At 49.0% G+C, this 14674-nt stretch overlaps 7 protein-coding genes across 7 annotated transcripts; 3 read left to right on the forward strand and 4 right to left on the reverse strand.

Moving 5' to 3' along the window:
• Positions 1 to 611: 611 nt before the first annotated feature.
• On the reverse strand, positions 612 to 3200 carry N7489_004527 (SLC26/SulP family anion transporter; the record flags this gene model as incomplete). The annotated part of the gene is made up of 3 exons (XM_056710279.1): positions 612 to 1034; positions 1117 to 2685; positions 2745 to 3200. 3 exons carry the CDS (start codon positions 3198 to 3200, stop codon positions 612 to 614), a joined length of 2448 nt encoding a protein of 815 aa, XP_056568700.1.
• Positions 3201 to 5086: 1886 nt separating this feature from the next.
• Positions 5087 to 5332, forward strand: N7489_004528 (uncharacterized protein; the record flags this gene model as incomplete). Its single annotated transcript, XM_056710280.1, has 1 exon — positions 5087 to 5332. One exon carries the CDS (start codon positions 5087 to 5089, stop codon positions 5330 to 5332), a length of 246 nt encoding a protein of 81 aa, XP_056568701.1.
• A 1258-nt stretch (positions 5333 to 6590) lies between these two features.
• Positions 6591 to 6779, reverse strand: N7489_004529 (uncharacterized protein; the record flags this gene model as incomplete). Its single annotated transcript, XM_056710281.1, has 1 exon — positions 6591 to 6779. The coding sequence occupies one exon, from the start codon at positions 6777 to 6779 to the stop codon at positions 6591 to 6593; it is 189 nt and encodes a 62-aa protein (XP_056568702.1).
• A 444-nt stretch (positions 6780 to 7223) lies between these two features.
• N7489_004530 (uncharacterized protein) lies at positions 7224 to 8582 on the forward strand (the record flags this gene model as incomplete). Its single annotated transcript, XM_056710282.1, has 1 exon — positions 7224 to 8582. One exon carries the CDS (start codon positions 7224 to 7226, stop codon positions 8580 to 8582), a length of 1359 nt encoding a protein of 452 aa, XP_056568703.1.
• N7489_004531 (uncharacterized protein) lies at positions 8465 to 10305 on the reverse strand (the record flags this gene model as incomplete). The annotated part of the gene is made up of 5 exons (XM_056710283.1): positions 8465 to 8671; positions 9213 to 9591; positions 9667 to 9741; positions 9801 to 10034; positions 10094 to 10305. 5 exons carry the CDS (start codon positions 10303 to 10305, stop codon positions 8465 to 8467), a joined length of 1107 nt encoding a protein of 368 aa, XP_056568704.1.
• A 767-nt stretch (positions 10306 to 11072) lies between these two features.
• N7489_004532 (CoA-acylating methylmalonate-semialdehyde dehydrogenase) lies at positions 11073 to 12847 on the reverse strand (the record flags this gene model as incomplete). The annotated part of the gene is made up of 3 exons (XM_056710284.1): positions 11073 to 11480; positions 11533 to 12718; positions 12831 to 12847. Coding segments are annotated over 3 exons (1611 nt in total), but the record flags the coding sequence as incomplete, so codon positions are not given.
• Positions 12848 to 13417: 570 nt separating this feature from the next.
• N7489_004533 (nitronate monooxygenase) lies at positions 13418 to 14491 on the forward strand (the record flags this gene model as incomplete). The annotated part of the gene is made up of 1 exon (XM_056710285.1): positions 13418 to 14491. The coding sequence occupies one exon, from the start codon at positions 13418 to 13420 to the stop codon at positions 14489 to 14491; it is 1074 nt and encodes a 357-aa protein (XP_056568706.1).
• Positions 14492 to 14674: the final 183 nt, after the last annotated feature.

Raw genomic sequence — 14674 nt, forward strand, 5'->3', positions numbered from 1 at the left:
ATGTGGAGATGGTTGACATGTAAAGGGCGTGTTTGGGGACGATCCATTATCAATCAGATAACTATCTGACACTTGAGCAGATCTGAAGGCTGAGTTGCTAACGATTGATTACGTGGAGGACCGAGCATTGGGGATTGAGGTAAGAACATGCCATGTTCAAACGATAAGGTGGAATATATTCACCAAGCAAAGTCTATAAAAACAAAACAATCAAAAGGGGTATGCATTTCCCTAGGAAGAAATCAAGTAGGAACCAAGTCCATTCTAAACAATCCGCTTCTTCCGAGATTCAAAAGGGTCAACAAACAAGACCCGACCAAATAAACCAACACACAAACCAACCAAGGGAATAACGCTGAAAGAATATCCACAACAATAACAGGATGTCCATGGCCAATGCCATGGGATACATCCAATATAGACAATGCTAAGTGACAAATGTAGAGGTGAGGCGAAAATGTGAAAATAAAACATGACCAGGATGAACATGATATTAACAGGTCATAATCGGGTATTTCAGATCAGACTCCAAGCCAGGGAGGAACAACTGATCGATGCAGAGAGGTAGCAAGCAATAGATGCAGTGAAGAAATGAAGCGCCGAAAAACCAATCACTCAACGTGAGGAATCTCGTCCGAGGAATTGGCAACGGCACTTTGAAGAGCGCTGGTCAAATCAATATGGAAGAAAGGCCGGTTCATGCCCTGCACGAGCGCAACCCTAGGACGACGCTGGTACGCCTTGCTGTCCGTGATCTCGCGATTGAACTTGTCCTCGCGGATGACTTCGGAGTCCTCGGACGCGGTCTCGATGCCGTCGGTCTCGCGTGCGGTGGTGTTGGAATCGGACTTAAAGCCGGATTCGATATCCGAGGGCTTCTGGGACTGATCGCGCTGGTTGGCGATGATTTCGGCGTGAGCCGCGGCGGAGGCGCTGCCTTCGATCTCGGCCACGCTGAAAATGGGCTTCCACCGGTGGAAGCCGTCGCTAGCGACGGGTGTCGGGTAACCGAAGCCTGCGGCAGCCAGGCCGCGCTTTGTCCAGCGGTTGTTGATGTGTGCGAAGTGCCATTGCACGGTGCGAGGGGGAGGCGTACATATCCAGTTGATTGCGTACGTCGATCAGGTTCTGGATTGAGGTCACGTCGACATTGTTCACGGAAGAGAAGTCCAGAATGACGGCTTGGAGAAGGGGCAAGTGTGAGTCGTCGTCGCTGCCTTCCTTGCCGCGGCGGGGACCAGCGTCGTTCCAGGGACGGTCACCGCGGTTTTTGTAGGTGTTCGGGTTCGTTCGGCGGGTGTTCTTGAAGATGTTCGTAACCAGGGAATCGGTGTAGTGGTTGGCGTTGGGGTAGTTGAACCCTTCGGCAAAGCGGTAGATGAAGATACCAGGAAGGGGCTGCTCCACTTCGATATCGGGGTTGGAGCCATCAGTATGGTTGAGAGGAAGGAAGATCGTTCGGTGGTGGTGTTCCTCGTCGTCGGAGGGAGTCTTGTTAGTCCCGAACGATCCGTACTTTCCATCGCCATCCAACAGGTGGTCTCCGACAACGGAGTGGATAGTGACACGGCCTAGGAACTGACCGCGGGCTTTGGCCACACGGAAAAGCAGGACTGCAACCGCCACACAGACTGTGCAGTAGATACCATTTTCAATGGAGGAGAAAACAGTGACAAGGACACCAATGAAGAAGATAATCGCATCAAGCGGAGACACGCGCCAGAACTGGTAGACAGTGTTGGGCGGAGTGATCAGATCGCCGACAGCGTGGATAATGACGCCAGCCAGGGAAGCCTTGGGGATGTAGAAGAAGAGAGCGGGCAGGGCATAAATAGCCAAGAGCACCACAACCGCGGTAATAACACCAGCAAGGGGAGTCCGCACTCCAGCTTTAGACTTGATAGCTGTTCGGGAGAAAGATCCAGTCGCGGGGTAGCCACCGAGGAAAGGCCCGAGAAGGTTACTCACACCAATGGCGACAAATTCTTGAGAGGGATCGATAGTGTAGTTGTTAACACGGCCGAAAGACTTGGAAATAGCGATGTGCTCAATCAGAAGAACGATGACCGCAGCTGGAAGTTCACCAACGAAGGCTTTGATGATCTTAGCATCCATAGTGGGCACGGCGGCCTGTTGGAATCCTCGAGGGACTGATCCGAGGAGCTTGAACGCTGGTTTATCCTTGCGGTGTAAGTTCGTGGCGGCACTAATCATAGTGTAGAACAAAATGACAAACACGGTGCGAAGAGTCGAGACAAAGAACCACATCTTGGCCCTAGCAGGCTGCTTTCTGGCAGCGTAAGTGCATACTGAGCGGATAATATAGAGCATTGCACAGGCAGTCACACCCATAGCAGCATCCAACGTAGAAGTGGGGAGGTATTTGAGGGTATTGATAATGACCTCGTAGGTGGCACCGCGCGTACTGAAGTCGGCCGTCTCACCCAACATCGTCGGAACCTGTCCTGAGCAAATGCTCAGAGCCGACCCGGTCATGAATGCCGAAATAGCAGGGAGAGGAATGAAATCGACGATGAATCCGATGCGCAGCAGACCCATCACTAGAACAATACCACCGCAAATGACAGCAAGAGCGGATGCAATCAGATGTGCAGGATAGTCTGGGTATATATCCTGGACTTCGGTCACGATAGTTCCGGTAAGAGTCGACATGACGGCCACGGGCTATGAGATGAGGTCAGTAATATGTTATTTTGGTTTCAGCCGGTCGGAGTATCACTCACCCCAATGGTAATATCCTTAGACGTCGCAAAGAACCAATAGATCAAAACTCCCATGAACGAGGAGTACAGACCGTACTGGACCGGCAGTCCAGCCAGGTTAGCATAGGCCATACCTTGTGGCACAACGACCGCTCCAACGGTGATACCGGCAACCAAGTCGCCCCACAGCCATGTCAAGTTGTAGTTGCCAATCCACGTGAGAAAAGGGAAGAGATTGAGCAAGTATCTGCCCAGTTGGGCTCCCGATGGGGTGATCTCGCGAATCCAGTCAATGCTTGTTGGCTCGGGCTCATTGTACGAGTATGTGTCGACGGTGCCCATGGAAAATGCGGATTCTCCTCTTGTAACGGTTTCACCAGTAGCACCCAGAGGGTCTCTGTATGCGAGCTTGATCCCGAGGACCTTGGCCAGGGATTGCCCAATATTGGAATTGGCTTCGCCCCATTTTTGGAACATGATTATGCTTGTGCAGACCGGAGTTGACAATATCAAAAGCCGGGTGTGGACGAAGCTTCACCACGGGGAGTGTGTTGGGAACTGGTGGGAGGATAGAGTCGCCAAAAAATGTGGTGATGATCAAGAATATAAACAGAATGCCAAGTCAGACAATCAGATACTCTGCATGGCGCGACAACCCGGGAAAATAAAGAAAATAAGAAAAAAGCAAAGAATGTTGGATGCGTGATTCGATCCCAAATGGCGCAATATCTAAGCTCTCCAGATTCAAATTAAGATTTGAGAATTCCGCTTGGCCCGAGTTGAATTCAAGCAAGGGTTATACGAGAGACTTGAGCAAAGTACCTCGTAGGATAATAAAAAGTAAAAACCGGTTGAAAGTCCACGTTGTTAAAAGCCAGTGTGAATTTCCCACACGGCAGCCGAGTCCGATGATCCCAGTTGATCACAGACGAGCGTAAACCCGACAGGTCCCACTCGGTCTGGAAGAATGACGACGGGTCGTGGAGTATATCCGTTTTTTTACACGGGGCCCATGGTCGAGATGGAGACGGGATTAACTTGGATGTTATGTGTTGTTTGCTTGAAGCACTATCATATACAGCTATTGGACTATTCATTGTTCTCATGATATTTTTCTCACTTAATAGGTCATGTAAATCGCATCAATTCGGCAAATATGGAATGTCCTCAATGATCAAACTGGGGAGAAGCTGTCGCAGTGCCAAGAACTGTGGGTGACGAATGATAACGCGCTTTGATGAGATTTGCCCCAAGAAGATCAACAAGTGGATCCATCAAACCAATCACGGACCCTCTAGAACACGCAATCTGCAGGCGAGATGGTGAAAGGGCAGAGGTTCCACGTTTTTGTGAGGTTCTTCTCTGTTTCAGGAATCTTCCACCTGGCCAAGGTTCTTTAAGCTGATTAACTTTATTCCTTTACCGCCTTCACTTCGGGTGAATATGAATATCAAATTACATAATTGCATTTTCATTTCCGAAGGTTCCAAGGTTCCAAGGTTCCCTAAAAGTTTTATATAGAAGCTTGGAACCCTGGAATATCCTTATAACGTACAGCTCCACACCTAACGGGATCTACAATGTTGTAAAGCATATTTATCATTTGCCGCGTGGTCCCTGTTGCCGAGTGGTCTATTCATTTTTTGAATTTTAATTAAAGTCTCGCGTGGGGTTTTGCCTTGGCGCTACTCTATCTGTTAGGTGCATACGAAGTACTCCGTAGGGAGACACGGAGTATCCCGTAGACCGTTGCTTTTTTACAACATAGCCACGCTATCTCTGAGTGATCGGCCTCTGGAACCTTGGCTAATGATATCTCAACCCAGTAGAGCAGAAAAGAGGCTGCAGTTGTCTCTTGTGCCATAACAGATGCTCCAACGACCAAGGTTTGAGGCGTATACAATCTGAATATGCCGCTCAGAACAGGCACGTCTCTCCCCTGTTCCCCTGCATATTTTCCCACTTTGTAAAGGCGCAATCAAGATCTAAATCACGTCATCGAGCTTTATAGTTGGCCCGCGTCTAGCGAGATATGCTAAATACCAAAGTACTACGGAGTAAAGCAGTGCTACCTACTGTAGCTGCGCCCTTAACTTAATGGTGCCACGAGGCTACCCATGTCACCCTTGGCGTTCTTGCAGACGTATCAGATATCTCTGTTTACCTCTTCCATCTCGGTCGCTCGCTAGTCTTCCTAGTGCATTCCTCGGCACTTTCGACCATATCACGCAAGACATTCCTGTCACTACTCAGGTTGCATAGATACATATCCAAGACCTGTGGATTCTCTTGGCCACCTCACTAGACATTATTGCGACATACAAGAGAAAAAACAGCCGACAGGAAGGAGGAAAAAGGAAATAATGTGGCGTCGCGCCGCTCCGCTCATCTCATCTCAGGCAGCTGACTCTAAGACATGGTCGGATCTGCAGCTGCGCAGGTGGTTATGGTTGCACAACCGTGCTCATGGGAACATGATCTCCGCTATACGAGGACATCGTGCATTGCGCTTCTCCTCGGAGATGCTTTTCGGATTCAGCCTCTTCTCGACTAGACGGGATGGCGCCTGGCTTGTTTCTTACGAGAACCTTGGCATCTATATCAACTAGTGATTCAGTTGGTTAGATTATTGGTTTGTTTTTGCTTTCTTTTTTGGACTCACTTCTCGCCCTTGCCGCTAACACAACATAGCCTCATTATTATCTCTCGAGATCCCATGTCCTTGGTCCCCGGGTCCGCTTTGCGCCACTTCTGGATATCGATACGGGATCTGGTGAAAGATTTGGAGGTCTTACCCCCCGAGCACGCCATGGAACAGAACAGCCTCGATTCCATTTCTCGTGTCCGTATGAGGTGACACGAGACACTAGGTGTCCTCGGGTGCTTGCATTCATATGCAGGGGTGACCATGAAGTCGCTTTTGCGGGGGATCCCGAGGATGCAGTTCGATGCTACTGTATGTAAGGAGTAGCCATCGACCTTTCTGGGCAGGCATTCACCTAGCCCACCTAACCCTTGTTTCCCTAAGGGAAAGCTAGAATGACCACGAAGTAGGATTTTGAATCGCCAAGGGAAACAAGAAAGGGAAACGGTATCAGTTCCACCCAAAGCATTTCCGGCCCTTGTGGAGAAGGTAACACCTAACAGACATGTTAGTAATTACACCAAATTGGATCTGTTCTAGAACATATAGTCATGCCTCCTTTCGATGCAGGTGAGCTTATAGCTCTTGGCCATAATGCACAGATGCTAAAAGCGTGAGACCAAGGTAGGTACTTGGTCGTAGATGAACAACACTCCTCTTTCGCAATCGGTATGATCCCAGTAGTATGTCCAGGTGGTCTGATCGGGCCCTTTATTGATTAGCTTGAAGTCAATAGAGCTCGATATCTACTCCGTAGTGCTTGTCCAAATGTTATTGCGTGGTGACACAATCGCGTTATCCTTTTTCGTCATCTAGCAACGGCTTTGGCAATCAGGTGAATGTCATTCGTCTGATCTAACTGGTCTATCGGTGTCAGGGGGTGAGAGAGACCTGGCCATCCCAAGAATTTCCTCCCTAGCCACCCCTGGCCATACTGTCTATCCAGTTTGGACTTCGGTTCATCAAATTACTGAACGGACCTACCCTATCGATTTGATTCAGGAAGTCGAGCAGTCTAAGTTTCTATCCCTACAGTCTCCGGTTATCCCAGAATTTGCGTTGAGACAGGAATCCCACTCCATGCAACCCGGTATCAGGTCAACGGTCACGACAAAAGACGTATCTCTATTGCGAGCCTGTCGCCTCTCCCAAGAAAGTCACCTATCTTCAATATCTTGCGGCTTGTTACCCTCACTGCCACTCGAGACATTATACCTCTTCGGTCAAGTCATTAGCATAAGGATTGCATGGTTCCGCAGGTCAACCTTCCGTTGCTCAGGGGATGGCTCTGGCACGGATGACGCTTTTGTCGTCCCGTACTCAATCGCAAGCACTTTCTTGTATTCGGGATGATCTTCTCCGACGTAGTAAAGGTCCAAGTCGAGCACTTTCTCAGCCCACGAAAGTGCCATTTTTTGTTCCTTCAATATCAGACAGTACCTAGCCACATCATAGTAGCCAAAAGATAATGTAAGAACACAGACCACACAATAGAAAACCCACCCACGAGATCTTGTTGTGGAGTTGGTGCCCCAGGCTCCAACACCTCAGTTTGCTCCACCTAAATACAACTCTCCTACTCCTGCTCTTTGGTCCTTACAAACCATAGTGCCCGAGACATTGTAATTTCTCCATTTACCTCCGCGGCATTGGGTGGGCCTCCCCAATGTTGTTTCGCCTCTCTCCACCTGTACCGTCTCTCCAGCGGGTATTGCGGGAAAGTGCTGGTCACATCCGGTGGATAACCGCAATGAATTTTCGATGTCAACAAAAGAGTCCTCCCCTACTCCCCAAAGCCTTTGTTACCTGTTCCTTGGCTACCGTTGAAGCAAGTAAACTTCGATGCATATCCCGCTATGTCTGCTCAAGTCACCATCCCTGCACGAGTGCTTGTTGGCTCTGCGCTTGCGTATTTTGTCTTCAATTCTATCCACGCTATTCGAAACCGACCAAATTTGAAACATTCTCCGCGGCCTGCTTCTCTCACGCCTGGACAGATTGAGATCATCAAAGCTACCATTCCAGTCCTCGAAGAGCATGGGTACACAATTTCGTCCATTTTCTATCAGACCCTGCTTGCCGAGCATCCTGAATTGAACGAAGTCTTCAATACCGCCAACCAGGCTAGTGGGCACCAAGCTCGCGCTTTGGCTGGCGCTCTCTATGCATACGCCTTGCATATTGATGACTTGGCCGCACTTGGCCCTGCTGTTGAATTGATTTGCAACAAGCATGCGTCTTTGTATATTTCACCCGGGGACTATGAAATCGTCGGGGAGTATTTACTCCGCGCCATGAAAGATGTTTTGGGCAGTGCATTCACAAAGGATATCCATGACGCCTGGGAAACTGCATATGGGGCCCTTGCGAATGTTCTGATCAGCCGGGAAGCCGCTCTCTACAAAGAAAACTCTGGTTGGACTACTTGGCGCAACTTTACCGTCATCAGGAAGAATATCGAGTCTAGTGAGATCACGTCCTTCTACTTGAAGCCGACCGATAATGAACCGCTGCCAATCTTCCGACCCGGTCAATACATTTCGGTGAAAGCCGACATTCCTAGGCTCAAATATCTACAACCTCGTCAGTACTCTCTCAGCGACAAGCCCCAATCGGACTTTTATCGAATCAGCGTCAAGAAAGAGACAGGGGCAGGTTCTACGTCGGGCCTGGACAACCCCCTTGGCTATGTTTCGAGCGTTCTTCATGATGAGACCAAAGAAGGAGATGTCATTCAAGTATCCCATCCGCGCGGTGACTTCTTCTTGTCTTCTGAGCAGTCAACACATCCTCTTGTGCTGCTGTCGGCTGGTGTAGGGATCACTCCTATGATGTCAATTTTGAACACTATTGTTGCAAGCTCCATTGACCGCAAGGTTCACTTCATTCATGGATCACGTACCACAAAAGCACGTGCATTCCAAGACCATGTCGAAGCTTTAGGCAAAAAGCATCGCAACATCCAGGTGACACTTTTCACCGTCCAGCTCTCCGATGAGGACACCAAAGGGATCACACATCATCATGCTGGACGCGTGAATCTCGAGAAGCTGAGCCCAGACGCTGACCTGTATCTGGACAACAAGTACACGGAATACTACGTCTGCGGCCCCGAAAGCTTCATGAGCGATACGTCGGCGGCCTTGAGAGCGCGCTCAGTCACCTCAGATCGGATCAAATTAGAGCTGTTTGGAACTGGCGGAGTGCCACAGTAAATTTGGTGTGATTTGCATAATGCTTTGTATTGCTTAGAGGTCGGGTGTGCTGGGTCTGGCGTCAATTCAAGCCTCGGTGGTGTCGTGGTCTAGTAGGCGCGGGAAAGATCTCCCAGGAGGCCAAACATCATTAGTAAGTTGACTAACAGAACTCAAGATCTTGGACATACATACCTAGGTAGGTACTATACAATACGTACTTGATTTCCTCTACTGGGTGGGGTTTTCCTATCTTAGCTGCCGCCGCTTTTATGAGGGCGCTCATATAGTTGATCTGTAAAGCTAAACGGAGCTTTTTTCCGGCGGGTCGAAGGTTTCCTAGACTTCCGTGTAGAATTTTCACGCACAAAGGTGGGCTTCTTTACGGGACGGGATCGACGACGTGGGCCGTGTGAAAGCTTCAGAAAAACGAGTTGCTAGTGGTCCAGCTAGCAAGAGAGAGGCTCATAACCTCCTAGAGAATACGATACAATGTAAGTCTCAGTAGAGAAAGCAAATTATGTATTCAGGTGGATGAAGAGGAGAAATAGAAAGAGAGAGTGAAGGCTGACTATCTAGGTTCTATCAACATGTGATGCCTGAGACATAAGACAACATGTCTCAGAGCATCTTTCTTAGGTACTCCAACACATCATCGGGTATGGCTCTGTAGCTTTCCAATCTTCCTCCTATGACAAGGTCCTCTAAAGTTGCTTTCCTGTAGTCCTTGACTTCCCATAAATCATCGGGAAGCATCTTCATCATTTCTCCCGTTCCCCAGATCTTGCGGCAATAGGCCGGGACAGCGAAATTACTCTCCCTGCTGATACAATCCTCGATCGTTCGATTGACTTCCTCCAAGCTTCGTGTCGCAATAGAGGGGTCTCTGCCGTGCTTCTCTTTCATGATCGCAGCAATTTCCATGCCTGTTGGTGCAAGCTCTGACAAGGTGATGGTCCGGTTCTGTACAGTGGGTATAGGTCTGGTGGTGAATATGTCGACGTACGCAGCTGCTACGTAGTCCTTGGTGCTACAAGGAATTAGATTAGTCAGACCAAAGGAATTATTTAGATGAGAAGGAGTCTCTGGGTAAAATGCGACGCACCACATAGGAACTTTTTCGGTAGCAGAGTTGCCGGTGTAGACCAATATGTTATTCTGCAAATCGATACCCACTGCCCTATAATTTATGAAAGTCAGTAACGGATAGACATCCCGAGTGGTCGGTCAATGACTCACGGTGTACTTAAGGTGAATTCAGCGAAATTCCCTACGTGGATGACGGAGGTTGGGATTCCAGCATCCTTAGAAGCCCTTTCGACCTTCTCTTTTGCCTTCATACAGGGCATGCGCATTCCCTGCTCACAATACCGCAGACAGCAATCTGCAGGGGAGAAAAGCTGGACATTAGTCCTAGGGATGGCTTTCACAAAGCCATGCTGTATGTCGGTACCCCCGTCTCCAACAAGAGAACTGAGAAGTCCATTAGCATAGATTCGAAAAGGTACAGATACGCAGTAGCTCTGACTTACATCACAATGTCTATATCTTGCAAGGCACCAACCAAAGCGTCTTCATCAAGAAGGTCGACTTCAATCTTTCTCACATGATCGGGGAGATTGGAAGTATCCGAACTAGGGCGATGCAAAACAGTGATTGGAGCTCCCGAGGCAATTAAAGCAGCAACAACTCGAGAGCCAACGAATCCACGGTGGCCATAGACAGCGATACGGTTGAAGGCCATGATTTGAAAGACAAGAAATGCTTGGAAAAGAATGTTCAAGCGGCGTAGAAAGCTGTTGGGATAGGGTCGGTTTGAAAACTAGATAAAGAATTTCGAGCTCTGAAAATTATGATCTTATATAACTCCCGACAAGAAGAACTGTGGGTTCCAAAGGAATGAGCGTGAGTCACCTTCCAAATATTCTGATATAAATTAGAGTAGCTGGCCCACTTCGTATAGAAGGAGGTTCGCAATCTGACCCAAGGAGGAAACTAGCTTAACCCTAAGGGGAATAGATTGGCCATATGCCCCTATGTTGTGGATGCATGTGGGTCCAGGCATCGACCCCCTCGTAGATAGATAGATAACTAGGTAGACAGTAGTTGTAGGAGCTCGCTCTCTCTCTCCAATACAACTCTCTCCCTTCTGCTCCATTGACCCTACCCAATAGTATCAACACCCTATAAGGCTAATTTTGTGGTGGAGTCATTTTACATATTAGTGGTCGAAATAGTGATCGTCGCTTCACAAGGGCACCGGAAGATATATATAGCTTATCCACGTGATAAAAGTTTCCTATCTGGGCCGTTTCGCGAGGTTGTGGATCCGTCTCTAATAGTCCGCGTTATATATTTTGAAGCGGCGAATCATAAATTAGACAGAGGGAATGAGAAACATGGTCATTTTACATTGATTGGTTACTCGATTATAGGAAAGAAGGTACTTCACAACTTGTTAAGGTACGATCTTATTGTCCTAGTGAAGAAAAGACGCGGTGGCAAATCACAGGTGGGATGGCATGACGACCTGTTTTCCAGAATGGACATTTTCCCGGCGCCAAAGACTGGTAACAGTCTTTTGCTGTGTGTAGAATGCCAGCCCAGGCTTTCCATAAAACGTATTTGCGCCACCCCCGCAATGCTCTTCTTGTTTCCAGTGAAGGAGAACATAGGGAGCGGAACTGGAATTGCAACATTTATACCGACCTGTCCTGCCTCGATATTCTTTTGGAAGTACGAGGCCGACGAGCCAGACTTGGTAAAAATCGATGCACCGTTACCATACTCATTTGCGTTGAGAAGGTCAACAGCTTCTTCTAGGGTCTGTACAGAGATACAAACTAACACGGGACCAAAGATCTCTTCTTTGTAACATGCCATGTTGGTGTTGACGTTGGTGATGACCGTGGGCGCCACCTAACGAGAGTCAGCAAAGAAGAAATGTGAGGTACAAGCGTTTATCACTCACAAAGTTTCCTTGGGGGTACTTTTCTGGTTTGCATCCTCTGCCGTCTAGAAGAATTGACGCTCCTTCACGCTCGGCCCTCGCGATAAGAGATTCAATTCTCCTTCTACTTTCGGGACTGATCACTGGGCCGACGTCGGCATCTTTCTCGAAGCCAGCAGACACGACTAGCTTTCGAGCCTTCTCAACCAGCTCTGGTATATAACTAGAGCTTTCGCCAACCGTCACAAGTACACTTAGTGCCATACAACGCTGTCCCGCCGCCCCAAATGCAGCACCTGCTATAGCATTAAGAGCTGTCTCTTTATCTGCATCCGGGAGAAGGACAGCATGATTCTTAGCACCAAGGTTCGCTTGAACCCGCTTTCCATTGGCTGAGCCTCGTGAGTAGATGTATTCACCAGCACGGTTGCTACCAACGAAGCTGATTGCACGAATTGCAGGCTCCTCAATAATAAAGTTGACGGTATCCACAGCACCGTGAACGATATTCAAGACTCCATTCGGGAGACCTGCTTCTCGAGCAAGTTCGGCCAGAATCAAAGCAGCACCGGGGTCTCTCTCTGACGGTTTCAAGATCAGAGTGTTTCCTGTCACGACTGCAATCGGGATACACCAAAGAGGAATCATGGCAGGAAAGTTGAATGGGCAAATGGCAGCGACGACCCCAAGAGGCTCTCGATAACTTCTTGTTTCCATGTCTCGAGCAACTTCGAGAACCTCACCTGGGAGTTGAGTGGTGATGCCGCATGCAGTCTCGGCCACCTGCAATCCACGTAAAACATCTCCCCGGGCGTCGTTGAAAGTCTTGCCTTGCTCTAATGTAATGGATGCGGCTAAGCGGTCCCAGTTCTCCTTGATTAGGTGGGTAAAACGGAACATAATTTGCTGTCGTGCAATGATGCTTGTGGCCCTCCATGCCGGGAATGCGTTTCGGGCTGAAGAAACTGCTATAGATAGTTCCTCTGCAGTAGACTGAGGTACGCGCGTGACCAGATTGTTGGTGGCGGGATCGTAGACAGGAATCCACTGGGTAGCCTTGGACGGTACAAATTCATTGTCCAGAAAATTGGGAGTGTCGGCAGGGGAGACAATCGGAGCATGTGTCATGCGCACTGTTGAGTCTGTCGAGGCGGTTCCGGCAGTATTCGTAGCCATTCTTATCATTAAAGCCCACAGGATAAGTGGTCTGAGAGCACAAAAGATAAGTTGTTATTAAAGAAGAAGAGAATACGATTACTTTCAAAGTGGCGGCCTATTACCTTTTAGTATTGAAAGGGCTATAGAGCTATGGGATATACTTACTCAATGTGATCATCTTGTGTGCTGTCCGCTCCACGGAGTATCAAAACGGATATTGCGGACTTGTTCGGTAGGTTCCTTTGGCACGGTCCTTTCGAGTGGATCCAAGGTATCAGAGCCAACGTTTACTATACGCAGTAGTCCCCAATGCTTCCCCATGTTCGTCCAACACACAAGCCTCGGGTCTACCTGTCGGATAAAGAAAGGCCAATCTATACGGATGGTTGCGGCTGATGCGGCGGACCGGATATTGCGGTCATTGCGGTGAATCTCATGTGAATGCACATACTTTATCGCACACGCACGAGCACTTGGAGAGCACACTCGGACACTCGCATCCGAAAGGAATATGCGCAGGTGCGGGGCGATCGCATAGAGTGGGTCGCCAGATATGGATACTACGACGTAATTTGGACCCTTGCTTTATACCTGTTCGCAGAGCCGTACCGTTCTGATATTATAAGTCCTTTACCGCTGCTGAACCACTTCGATTCTCTTCCAAACTGTGACTGTCACGTTTTTCTGCCTTTCGATATCTGCCTTTGAGATCATCCAGTGTCCACCTGTCCAGCCCTTTCGAAACAATATGCATGCTGACTACCTTTGGACAGCGGCCCCGCTCATAGTATCGGCGCCCATGGCCAAAGTTGCCATGCCCAAGCTTGCTGCAGCTGTCTCAAAAGCAGGAGGTCTAGGATTTATTGCTGCGGGTTATCATAGCGATCATCTTGAAGATTTGCTGGAGGAGGCGGAAGATCTGCTCCAGGAAGGCACTGCGGAAAGTCCGATCAAGGTTGAGGAAGGAACCCCAAAGTTCCTGCCGGTCGGGGTTGGTTTCATAACGTGGAGTGCCTCCTTGGAGAAGGCCCTCCCCTCCTTCTCCAGATACTGCCCTGCTGCTGTTTGGCTATTTGCCCCTCCACAGGGCTTCAGGGACTTGATTCCCTGGGCCACTCGTATTAGAGAGGCCACAGCATGTAGGACCAAGATATGGGTCCAAGTCGGGTCTGTCTCAGATGCGGTGGAGGTGGTCGAGGCCATCGACCCGGACGTCATCGTTGTCCAGGGGCTGGATGCCGGTGGGCATTCACTAGCCCGGGGAGCCAGCATAGTTTCTCTTGTGCCAGAAATCAAGGACAAACTCCAAGAGCTTCGGCCTTTCCCTCAGAAGCAAATCGATGTCTTTGCTGCTGGTGGAATCAGTGACAGCCGAGGTGTCGCCGCCGCCGTGGCACTTGGCGCCCACGGGTGTGTCTTGGGAACCCGGTTTCTCGCTAGTCCCGAATCGTTGGTCGCTCATGGCTATCAAAAGGCGTTACTCGATGCCTCAGACGGGGGAACAAGCACAGTTCGGACTAAGATCTACGACAAAGTTCGCGATATCCATGGATGGCCGGAGGGCTACGATGGCCGCGGTCTTATCAACAGAACCTTTATTGACCATCTTAATGGTTTGAGTGAAGTGAAAAACCGAGAGATGTATCGTGAGGAGCTAAACCGTGGAGACGAAGGATACGGGTTGAATGGGAGACTTACCACATATGCGGGAACTGGAGTTGGACTCATTAGGGAGGTTATTCCTGCTGGTGACATTGTCAAATCTTTGCGCGAAGGCGCTCGCGCCTTGCTCTATGGACCGCATAATGTATCCAAACTTTAGGTGGTCAGTAAACTATATCGATTGTTCGTCTACAATGTACCTGTTGTAATGTTCTTATCATATAATATTACTGTTCTATGTGTGATTGTAGAATGTGAGGACGTCACCAGCATGCTGCCAATGTATGTATTTTCAAGCCGGTAAATAGGAGTGGTGCTTTGAACTTGTTTCTTTTCACCAGGT

Source organism: Penicillium chrysogenum (assembly GCF_028827035.1).
Source record: "Penicillium chrysogenum strain IBT 35668 chromosome Unknown utg000002l_segment0_segment0, whole genome shotgun sequence".
Taxonomy (NCBI): domain Eukaryota; kingdom Fungi; phylum Ascomycota; class Eurotiomycetes; order Eurotiales; family Aspergillaceae; genus Penicillium; species Penicillium chrysogenum.